Source organism: Bidens hawaiensis, unplaced genomic scaffold (assembly GCF_021521415.1).
Source record: "Bidens hawaiensis isolate Kalapana, Puna unplaced genomic scaffold, B.hawaiensis_p1.1 tig00016775_1, whole genome shotgun sequence".
Classification (NCBI taxonomy): domain Eukaryota; kingdom Viridiplantae; phylum Streptophyta; class Magnoliopsida; order Asterales; family Asteraceae; genus Bidens; species Bidens hawaiensis.
In genome coordinates, this window is record NW_027492544.1 from 38110 (window position 1) to 50591 (window position 12482).

Consider the following 12482-nt stretch of genomic DNA (forward strand, 5'->3'; position numbering starts at 1 on the left):
ATCTGATACATAAAGAAGAAGAAGAAGATTTCACCAGAGAACCTGACGTTCCGATTGTATACACGCGACGGCCTCCGAAAACCGACAAGTATGCTTGTCTTCGTATTAGTTCGTTTATGTTCGTTCGTTTATTCATTAATGTTTATTCATTAAAGGTTTTTAATATTTTTTTTTATTTTTAATAAATAATAATTTTTCTTATTGTGTTATAAAATTTAAGCAAAACTATTAACTATAAAACAAACATATATATGATGAGTATTATGTGGTTACTTTATTCGTAAAATACGAATATGAATATGAATGTTAATATTATTCGAACACGGAACCGTAGACACTGACCATTTTCGGTCATCTAAATTAAAATAAAACACTGTTTGTGTTTGTGTATAGAAAGCAAAAATATTAACTATAAAATAAAAGTATATGAGTAGAATGTGATTTATTTATATGTAAAATTAAAATATTAATGAGTGTTAAAATAAGAACCATTGACACTAGTCATTCTCGGTTAGCCAAGTCAAATAAAACATATTTATGCTTGTTCGTTTGTGTACGTGAACCATTCATGAACAGGTTTAGTTTCTTAATGAATGTACACAAAAAAGTAAATTTTGTTTGTTTAGGTGTTTGTGAACCGTTCGTTTGTCTGATAAAAGTTTAACGAACAAACATGAACAAGGCCTTGTTCAGTTCGGTTCGTTTACAGTTTTTATTGTTTCGTAAATTTCTATTCTTAATTTTCTTGGAGCTTGAAGAGCGATTTTTGATGTTGGGTCAAAATTGGTTGGCATACAGTGAGAATGATGGTGTACTTGAAGGGGATGATCAGAGCAAATTTGATTATGGAAAACAGTTAGTGGCGGCAAATTCCAAAACTGTGTTAAACAAGAAAAGGAAGTATGCACAGTTTCATCTGGATTTTGGTCAGTCTGATTTCATGTTCCGTAACTGTAAAACTTGTGGATTGAAGTTTGTTCCTGGAGACGAACAAGTTACCAAGCTTCACAAAGAGTATCACAAGAATTTCACTCATGGAATTGGATTCAAGGTACACATTATACTGTGTTGTAGAACTCGTTTGGTGCTCGTGATTAATCGGATGGGAAATTTTGTGAGTAAATTTTCAAATTCTATAAAAGTATATTTATACCTATATTTACAAAATAAGTATGATTTTCCAAAATTTGACCAAATCTGACTGAATTTTGACCGTTTTCACTGATTTTGACTAGTGGCTGATTTGGTGAAATCGAATCAGAAGCACTCCTATTTTCTATTAATCGTCCATTAAGCGGCGCCTGATCATGATTTTTACAACACTGCATTTTTATCTTCGATTAGCAGTATACTATGTTTAGGTTATTGTACACAACTGCTTTCACTTTATTAATCATTCATGGATTTCATTACTTAAGGGCTGGCGTAACGAACGAGTTATAGATTACAGTCGTTAGAACATGGGCGCATTATTTTGGTACAGAATGATGATCCTCCTGCTCATATTAAAAAGGTACAACAGACACGTGTTAAGTTATGAAATGTTTGCTTAATGTAAGGAATAATATTATTATTAATAATGACTCTTTTAAATGAATGTGATGGCAGGTTGAGGAGGTTATTAAGATGATGGAGATGGAGCTTGGTGATGGATGGATCTTTCATAAAGATTGTAAGGTGCCTATTTCAAGTTTTCTACAATTCCCTTAAAACATATTCTTGATTTGACTTTTTGACCGTTTTTCGGTTTCTTGTAGGTTTATCTTTTTATTTCTTCCAATCGGGTTGCTGGCTGTCTTGTTGCAGAGCCGATTAAAAAGGCGTATCGATTAATTTCAAACTCAGATGAAAATTCTGATGTAGTTACCACACGGGAAGAGGGAAAGTTGACTTCAACCACCCTTCAATTCGGTAGCATTAGTTTTCAAAGAGAAGTTGTGAGAAAAAACCCGTCAAGTAGAAAGGAAAGTAAACCAGAAGACGGTCTTCTTGGAGCCATAATATGCGAAAAAGACGCTCTGCCAGCTGTATGTGGCATCCGTGCAATTTGGGTCACACCGTCCAACAGAAGAAAGCATGTTGCTACTCATTTACTGGAGGCCACAAGGTAGAGTTGATCTCAAAAAGCATCTTTTAGAGGGTGTTAAAAATGGGCGGGTCGTAGTTTTATGCGCAGGTTGAAACGGGTCGGGTTGGCTTCGTTTGACTTGATTTTGACCCTAACACTTTTTATACAAAAAGTTAACTTCTTTATTATTATTATTATACAATTAACGTGACAGTTACAAAAAGTAACGTGCAGGTTGAAACGGATCGGGTTGGTTTGACTTTGACCCAAACATCTTTTGTCCAAAAATGTGAAAATCTTTATGTACAATTCATCTGACAGTTACAAAAAGTAACATGCAGGTTGAAACGACTCGGGTTGGTTTGACTTTGACCCAAATACTTTTTGTCCAAAAAGTTAACTTTATATATAATTAACGTGGCAGTTACGAAAAAGTAACGTGCATTTTGAAACAGTTTGGGTATGTTTGACTTTGACCTAAACACTTTTTTTCCAAAAATGTAAAAATCTTTCTATACAATTCAAATGACAGTTACAAAAAGTAACGTGCATGTTAAAACGGGTCGGTTAGGTTTGACTTTGACCCAAACGCTTTTTCTCCAAAAAGTTAACTTCTTTATAACTAGTAACGTGCTGGTTTAAATGGGTCGGTTTACCTTCTTTTCTGTTGACCTAAATGAATTAAAATCGGCACCTGTGAAGTTATCGTGCAACTTGGGTATGTTTAAAGATCTAAGCTTTTTAGCACGAGTGCAGGAAAAATTTCTGCTCGGGTTTGGTTCTTGAACACGGTCAATTAGCATTTTCTCAGCCGACAAATGCAGGGAAGTTGTTAGCAACGAGTTACACCAACGCTAAATCTTTCTTGATCTACACCACAAATTAACTGTAAGCTATTAAATTACCAAATCTTGAATTCATTTCTTGCACATTGTATCCAGTTACAATATTTTTTATTTAAAACTTTATTGATGATGTGATGTTTATTTAAAGAGAAATATGGGAATATTAAAATTGTCAAATAAGTTTATTGTGTATGCTTTGACTGTCTTTTTCATCCGTCTTGTGTCATCTCGAGTCATAGGTTTCTGCTTGAAGCATCTCTTGTATGCATTAAAAATACAATTTTGATGATCTTTTAACCTGTTTGATTAGTTAAATTTTTTATGTGGCATGTTTGAGATAATAAGGGATAAAACAAATCTATCCAGCTATCCAGCCATAAGTATATGGGTCTAAATAGCCACCTCTGATGATTAAGAAAGTATGTAAGTAGCAGCATCAGCATTTTGTTTGAGTCAAATTACTAAAAATAAGAACACATTATTAACAAAATCTTGTTGCTTAAAGCTGTTTCAATTCGTGCTGCATTTGTAATTCTGCTCCATGTCGTCCGAGGAGTTTAACCTTTCAATAAAAATATTTCATGGCGACCTCATTCGTATTCAATAACATATATCTTTCATTTTTAACAACTTGATCACTATTGCCGTTATATTTTCATGAGTTGTATCATATCTGATATAGCACTAGAGGTGCACAAAAAAAACCGGTTCCGGACCAGACCCAATGGTTCCTACTTGGATCCAGACTCGACCCTTCCCTACCCCTGGGTATAGACTGGGCTTTGAGTTTTTCCCCAGAATTGTACTTGGAACAGGTCCACCAATACCTGGTCAAAACCCCACCCAACCCTACCCAAAATTCGGTCAAATACCCGACTATACACAAAACTGGTTCGTACCCAATTTTGGTTCCTGAAAATGCCCAGTAAGATGAGTAGCAATTCATAACTTTTATCTCAAGAGACAGAGGTTGCTCCGAACATATTACCACAACTAGTCAAAATCTCTAAAAAATTTGATCACTTTATACATTCAAAAGTCAGCCTTGCTAATGAACTTGAACGATTTTTGGAACAATCGGATAGATTTTTATAACAATTTCCGAACATAATCGATAACTTTGGTCGATCGATACATTTTTTTTCTTTCTAAACCGCCGTCTAGTTAGCAAACACTGTCACAATACACTACATCGTTGCCTACAATCCAAGACAGGCAAATCTACAAAGTACAAACACAAAACTTATCCTAAAAACCTTAATCCAAACATGAACACAAACACAAAAGAAACCACCAAATGACCGAAACATCTAACACCAGGAAAACAAATGAAGTTTGTTTGGTCTTTATCTTCTTCACACAAATGTTACATTGTACAGAGAACACAACACCACCTCCACTATGATACAATCATCACCTGCTTTCCAAACATATATATATAACCAACCTCATTCTATCTTTTTAACAAAAGCCAAAACAAAAATCAACAAATCATACACCTAACCAAAAGAAACAAAAATCATGTAAAACAAAAACCAGGAACAGCAAGGTTAGGTTCAAACAACCTCCCGCTTTGCCAATAACCGACCGTTGCTATGTTTTTTTGCCATCTCAAATCCTTCATTTTCAGCACGTTTCACTAACTATATGGGGTCAGGTTGGGAGGGAGGATACTGTTGAACAAACAAATTCTTGAAAACTCTTGAACGAACAAACCGTAGCAAGTTTTCTTTCTGAATAAATTATATGATATGAAACTTCAACTACATCCATGCGAGAGAATCACGGTCATTACTAACTTGTGGACGGCCCCTTGTTGGTGTTGGAGGTCTGTTGGCATTAAGTTCCTAATCACATTAAAGAATATGTTAACATCGATATCTGCTAGGTTGTGCAAAAAAAACACAAATAAACCGATATAACCGAACGATATAAAAAATCGATGGATTGGTTTAATAATTTTCTAAAAACCGACAATAGTGGGTCGGTTATGGTTAAAAAGGTTTCCAAACCCACCTAAACCAAACCGAACCAATTATATGTACTGTTTTTTTAATATTGTAGGTCATATGTAATATTATACTAATATATACAAATGTGCATATAACAATTTATACAATGATAAAAAATTTTCAAGCCAAAACTCACACCAAAATTACGCCCAATTAACTGTTTTGAGCTATATTATTAACTGGGCCCATATTCACAGTTAACCGACCCATAACTTTCAAAACTGATAACCAAAACCACCATAACCGATGAGTTTTGATTATGGTTATCCATTAACCGACATCTATGGTATTGAGCCAAAACTGACCCATGCACACCCCTAAATTATCTGCATGATTAATATAATGAATTTTTTAAAGGTACCTGCATCCATGTATCTTCTAAATGGCGTTCAGGTGAAGTTTCGGGTGATGAAATCGCTGGTGGTAGAGGATGAATGAGCTTTGGCACTACTACAAGATCTCTACCCAAGACTAATATTGCACCTGCATTATTTGCAGTACCTACATGTACACCGGGTTGTATTATTCAGTAATATATCAATAGATATGGCAAAACCTTATTGTAAAAATATTGAACGGAAAATTACCACAATAATTAGTGGCCGAGAAAAGGGTAATCAAATGTCCTTGTGCAAAACGTTCAAAGCCATCCATTACACATTCATGTGCACGAACAATCAGTTGAAGGTCATTGTTGTTGCAGAATTCCATCACACGATCAGGCTGTCAAAACCATGCATATGCAAATCGTTTATAAACCATTTCTTTTTCAAATGAAATAACTAGAAAGAAACAATACTCACCCCAAAAGTAACTAAACCAGGACCTCTGGCATTTGGTCGCAGCCCTTCCACACTGTCATTTTCTGTTGGGTCAGACCTGTTTGAAAAGATAACTGTTAGAACGTGTATTAACAAATTCAGTTAAATTCACAGTTGAGCAATTGATGGACAGAGAGCCGACCATAATAAATCCATAAGTACAATTGAACCAGCTTCCATTGTGATTGGCCGTTGAAGGTTTTCAATCTGCTCAATATGATTAATTGACCTTCCGATACCACCATGCATACAAATAATCTTTTTCTCGATTAAAGCGGCCAGTGGCAACCAGTTGAATAATCTATTTATCCTGTGCCATACCCAGATTCCATCTCTCTCACCCTGTTTATAATTAATTATAACCATTATTGGAAATTGAGGTTAAATAGTATCTCTAATGAGTCAAAAATGTCAAAACACACCCAAAATGTACTCTTAATGCAACAAACCTCCTAAATCATTTTGTTTAAATGAAATGACTATCACTAAAATGATGTATAATCATATTTGACACGCTCACGATTTATTAAAAAATTATAATTAAAAAATTTCTGGGCCACCAGTCACGATCCTATTCCTTTTGTACCATGCAAAAACGGGCAATTTAGAGCTGTTACCTACATTTTTAACCTCCACAAAATAAATAACCTCAAAATTCAAACTGGATAAACAAGTTATATAACATGATGTTACCATTCGTTCTATGCACTCGATTCGAAAGCCAAATAGTGCATTAATATCTGCAGCTTCATGATTCCCACGAATTAGATGAACATTATGCGGATACTCAACCTACAAAGTTTCACCAGTAGAAGCATATATAAATCATGTTCTTTATAAAGCTAAAATCAGTTTCTGGTACAAAATGAGACACAATGTGGTACCTTTAGAGCCAACAGAAGGCTAATGGTCTCCAAACTGTGTTGGCCTCGATCAACATAATCTCCTAAGAAGAGGTAATCGATATATCTGAAAGTTTAAAGCATAAAAATTAAAACGCCAAATGGCAGAAAGTTGGAGGTTATGATCTAAGTGAACAGTTGCCAGAAAAAGACTCACTATGAATTCGCAAATATAGATCAAAGAAACAGAACAGATTAGTGAAAAATGACTGTGACCTAAACCATTGACTTAAAGGCCAACCAAACCATGTCTAGACTAAGTCCTAAGAATACTGTTCTTTGGCTATAAATCTAGTTTATTGACTATAACAATAAAAAATAAAATAAAAATCTCTAAACATTATTGAACAAATTAATGAAAAATGACTGACATAAACCATTGACTTAAAGGTCAAGCAAACCTATCTGGACTAAGTCCTAAGAATACTGTTCTTTGGCCATAAATCTAATTTATTGACTAAAACAATAAAAAAAAATAAGAATGTCCTGGAAGGATCTCTTACGCTATGTCTCCAGCCGTTGATGGTGAACCATACTCATCAAAAAGTCTCATGAGATCTCCAAATTGCCCATGCAAATCACCAAATATCTTGATCGGGGCCCTAAGTTGTAGAACACTAGGTTCACTTGAAAAAATTCTTTCAGAACTATCACAAAGATCAGCTATCTCATTACAATCCAGAAAAAACTGCCTGCGAACAGGCGGCTTCCACCCACGAGGCTTCAATAGGTGAGCAATCACCTAAAAATATAGGAAGTAACCATTATTTTCATAAACCATAGACGTACATAAACATACAGAAACACAATGCGTAGAGTGTTCTATACCTTTTTGGGGACACTGTTGATTGACATTTGGCGATCTAGAAGCTTCCTTGCAGCAGTTGCGTTTTCTGGGGTACCGTAACTAACCCTCCTGCCTTCATTTTCAAACTGATCTATTGACAGCTGTCTCACCATTCCACCTAATGCTCCACCAGTCTCTGCAGCTACTACCACCTGTAATTCCATGAAATTCAGATATTATGTTGTACTTACACTCGATATAGAAAAACAAACAAACTGGAATAATAACACTTACAGCTCGGTGATGCAACCGTATGCCAGCTGGAGCAGAATTAGTTACAACATCAGGTTCAGGTTTTATCATTTGTTTCCCACTAGGAGTAGCTTCTGCTCCACGATCCCTATCTGGCAGGTCAACCTCACCATTTGACTGACGTGCTTTTGCAGCAGCTAGGGTTTTAGCAATAGCCTCAGCTTCTGCTGCTGATGCCTCAACCAAGTATTCAACTCCTTTGCTTAATCTCCTGCATATCAATCATTACGTTCTCAATATCAGACTTATGTACGTCCTTCAGTAAAAACACCACTCAAATTGGTTAACTACCTTGACCCAGGGAGCATAGCATTCTCAGTGCTGACATCTGTATACATATCACCATTTGCAGGTGGAGCGACAGGATCCCCGAGTACAACTGCACTGTCAGCATCCGTTTCAGAATTTGGTTGTCGTGTTCTGTCATCACCGAATCCATACCGTCCAGGTGGCCTCCCACCTACCTGGGCATTAGAGGCTGCAGCTGCAGCAGCTGCATGTGATGCTGCTGATGTCATTTCAGCAGCAGCCAGGTCTTCAGCAACTAAAAGATCATCTAACAATACCCCTGCAGTTAAAAAGCAACAGTGAATATTGCACCATAATACCAAAAATAAATAAAACGACAGATATAAGGTACTTTTTGGAAACATGAATTAGTGTATCAAGAAAACTTTTAACGCGGATCATGTATTACCTCCACGTAGACCACCATATATGAAAATTAGATCACCTACAGCAGCAGCTGCATGCCTACACCGCCTTGTTAATTCAACCGCAGCATCTCCACCGGCAGCATCAGCACTGTATCTACCAGTCCTTGGAGAAGTAACAACAGATTTTGTATCACACCAAACTCCTGCTGCAGTATCAAGAACTACACAAAAGAAAATGCAAAAAAAAGAAATGATAAATATTTGAAAAGATCATACAAGTATATACAAACAAAACTAAAAGTAAAATTATAATTAAAATACACCTCGGTAACAGATCCTCAACATTCTATTCTTTATACAAATCCAAATCAGCTATTTTCCATATAAAGCCTAAATTTATATAGGTTAATGTCAAATAAGCTTTATTATGTTACTATGTTTTAATTTATTTCTTGGCAACTTGTTCATTATTGTTTCATTTTATTATTAAACTATAGCCTGATAAAGTAGCATAAGCCTGCAGTATCTAGTCAAGATCTGGTAATTTGTCATCATAAAGAGCCACCTTGGAATTCAAAGTAAAAGAAAGAAATATTGGTTGCTTAAATTGCTTAATATTCTGGCATAATGAAAGATTAACTCATTAATTTTAGTATTGAAATCTATGCATATCGCGGATATATCCCGGTTATCGGCCCCTTTGGTAAAATATCGGTACCGATAATATCGACGGTATTGACCAATATATCACTGATATTCCCGATATCAGTATTTTAAGTCTTAATTAATGTTAGTGTTTTAAGTCTTAAGCAGTTCCTATTTGCTACAATTTTGCGAGTTGGCAAAGGTTAATTTGTTATTCGCAGGAAGGTATACTGAATTATTAGTGTTAAATTGCTATACATATGAACTTTACATGATATCAAAATTATTGATATCCCACCACGATAACTAATACCTCAAATATTGGTCGTTGACCGCTACCCGCTATTTGTCGGCATTAACTGCTTAGATTGCAATAAATAGGGTCAAAAGTACACCCAAATCATACCTGCCACACTAGATGAGTCCTCGACCATGCGACCACCACCAAGTGCCCCACCAGATACATGGAGCCTAGCGTTAACAAAAACCTAAACACAAGAAATGAACACCTTTAAGCACGCTGTGTGTTTGTTTGGGTTTGCTAGTGTAAGTGTTAGTGTTTGTACTATAAATAGTATTTGAAAAAAACGAACTGCTGCATGTTGATAACGAGGAGATGGTGAAACCCCAGGAGCGATGGCCCATTCCCATCTACCATCTCTGTGTTTTGCAAGTCCGTAAGCACTTGCCAAAGGCTGCAGATATGATATTGAAAACAATACCAATTAGTTGTGGTTAACACAAAACCATTACAAAAGCATAAAAATCCACAAGGTTTCACGAGATGATTAAAGTATAAACAATTAAAACACTTCTGCCAGAAAATGAAAAATCTTGAACAAATTGTAAACAGTGTTCTTTTATCTTTTCGATTCCAGTACGTTTCTTAGTTTTAATATTCTTGCTTTAAAATTACATAGACAAATCTGGGTGCAACTATAACATATTGCTCACCACACTATTTGCATCCCGGCCTCCACAAAGCAAAAGAAGACCATCAGAACGTGCACTTGCAGTAGCATACCTACAAAGTGGAAGAATCCAATGAGAGCTTAAAATAATAAGAATCATAAGGCAAACATAGGTAAAAAAAGACAATAGCTTGACTTGTCAGATTGGAATGTAAAAGATTGCCTAAAATGCTAAGCATCAGGTTAATAGAAATCTATACACTTATCAACAAGACCAATTGAATACAAAGTTATCAAAACTTCAAGAAATGTAATAGGTCTTCTATTGCATCCCTGTGAAAAGTTATCATTTTTGTAACTTGATTAAGGCAACCCTTATTAGATATATAATACAATAAAGGGATCATGTATTACATCAGTGTGGTACCTTTATCATTTCTGTAACTTTAATGAGACGAACTTTATCAGACAGATGACAGCCTAAAAATTTCTAAATTAGTGTTTTCGCTATAGATAATGTAGAGTTTATTTAGCATAATTCGCTAAGATAAATTACCATATTTATCCTAGTCGCAAATAAAAAATAAATAAATCATGGCAGAATGATATGGAAACAGGAAAGAGAACTAGAATCATAATATATATTTTGGAGATACAGCAATTATGTTTAAGGTGTCGTATAGAAATAAGTAGACGTACATGCATGGTGGCGGACCCTCTCCCTCTGGTTCCAATTTCCGCCATTCATACGGTTTTGCGGCTGTATCCAGAGCCCACACATCAGCAAGAGGCCGCTTTCCTGTTTATAAAGCATGGTATGTGTTAATTATGTTTAGAAAAACAATAACATGCTCATTAACTGCTAAACGAAAACATGGAAGAGACTGACCATCGTTTCCACCAATAGCCATCAGATATCTTTGTCCCACAAGAGCCATGACATGCCCGTATCGTGGGCCTGGACCTGGGCCTTGGACAACCACTCTACAAAAGTGAACATTTTATTAAGCGTATTTGCAATACTGGAACTATCAAGATATGCAGATATGTACAAATAAAGAACAAAATGTTTCAAAATCAAACCTATGCCATCGAGGTCGTTGCTGTGTTAGGTCAAGAACATGAAGATCCTCAGCAGACAGGCCAGCTGGACCAATCCCACCCTTTGTTGGAGTAAACAACAATTAATTAAAATATAAAACATTAAGCAGCAAAATAGAAAGTTGTATAGTTACTTTAGTTCCAAACTAGCACACCTGAATGACGACCATTGTACCCACAGCAGTTGCCACATGTGCCGCCCTTGGTGTAGGCGGTTCTCCAAAGGGAGTTATTCTGCAAATTCCTCGGTTATATATTGAATTGGAGAAGCATTTCATTTGGAGCAAAAAATAATAATAAAAATGAACAAAATATAAACTTATTATGAAAAAATACTAACCTAGACCACTTATTTGTTAATACATCATAACAGTGCACGTCAGCAGTCGCGCCAGATAGACCTGTGATACCAAAAAACACATGAAATCAGGCTTTAAGAACACTTGAAAGTAATCACATGCCTGCAAGAACGTTCCACTACTAATAAAAAGCAAAATCATATCCTAAAGTTCTTATCCTACATGAAAAGTTAACTAGGTATCCAACTATCTAAAAGCAGCTTCTTTATCCGAATGGGAAACCTATATAAAGCCTGAATCCAGTTGTAAACATGTGCAAATCACATGTTTTCCTCCTAATTTAACTCTGTATTTACCCAAAGTCAACAACATCAATACTTTTTTGGCACTATCCCTACAATGATAAATATAGATATACTATAGTAGCCGAGAATTGGAAAATGCAATTTAAAGTCTCGTGTAGATTAGGCTTCCAATTCACTTCAATTAATTAAAGAGCGATGCAATCAATAAAACTTAACTAATGCAGTCTACACTTAATCACTTATATCTAACAAAACTAATCCAACATCATCAAATAAACATTAACTCAACCGAAAACATACGTATTCCCGCGCCTCCAGCCGACGTAGGCGTCCCAGCATTCGCCGAATTCCCTTCAAGAGCCGTCGCACCTCCAAACAAAATAAGCCTAGGCCCCATATAACTCGCCGTCCCTTCCTCCCCAACCGCAGCAACAGCCGTCAACGTATGCCCACACCTCGGTCCCGGACCGTCCTCCTTCTTCTCCAGTATCGCATTCACTACAGAGTAATTCGGCGCGTGCCTCGGCCCACTCACCGTCGAGTGAGCCGCCGCGGCCGCCATAGGAGCCGGTGAAGGCGGAGACGACGATTCATCATCAGCCGCGGTTCCAGCCAGTGACGGTGACGTCATCTCCGTTCCATCCGGTCCGTTACTCTCGAGGACACGAACGTCGCTGGTGACGTCACCTGCCTCGGCAGGTGACGTCATCGACGAATCGACATCCATTTGGAAACGGTTAGTAAGTAGATCGGAGATTGAATAATTGAATGATTAAGTAATTGAATCAGTGATTCGCATTCATGAGGTTGAATTATTA

The 12482-nt window shown here is 36.3% G+C and overlaps 1 protein-coding gene and 1 pseudogene across 2 annotated transcripts; one reads left to right on the top strand and one right to left on the bottom strand.

Moving 5' to 3' along the window:
• Positions 1-396: 396 nt before the first annotated feature.
• LOC143552130 (protein CHROMOSOME TRANSMISSION FIDELITY 7-like) lies at positions 397-2954 on the top strand (annotated as a pseudogene). The gene is made up of 5 exons (XR_013138592.1): positions 397-1051; positions 1419-1513; positions 1609-1677; positions 1758-2107; positions 2825-2954. The product of XR_013138592.1 is annotated as a protein CHROMOSOME TRANSMISSION FIDELITY 7-like (transcript).
• Positions 2955-4188: 1234 nt separating this feature from the next.
• LOC143552105 (serine/threonine-protein phosphatase BSL3-like) lies at positions 4189-12482 on the bottom strand. The gene is made up of 21 exons (XM_077042398.1): positions 11965-12482; positions 11401-11461; positions 11216-11294; positions 11043-11122; positions 10849-10943; positions 10659-10758; positions 10003-10072; positions 9642-9743; positions 9455-9536; positions 8445-8624; positions 8039-8315; positions 7730-7958; positions 7477-7647; positions 7152-7390; positions 6631-6715; positions 6440-6538; positions 5889-6088; positions 5729-5804; positions 5513-5648; positions 5287-5426; positions 4189-4760 (listed from the first exon to the last, which is right to left on the bottom strand). Exons 1-21 carry the CDS (start codon positions 12389-12391, stop codon positions 4677-4679), a joined length of 3012 nt encoding a protein of 1003 aa, XP_076898513.1. The 5' UTR covers positions 12392-12482; the 3' UTR covers positions 4189-4676.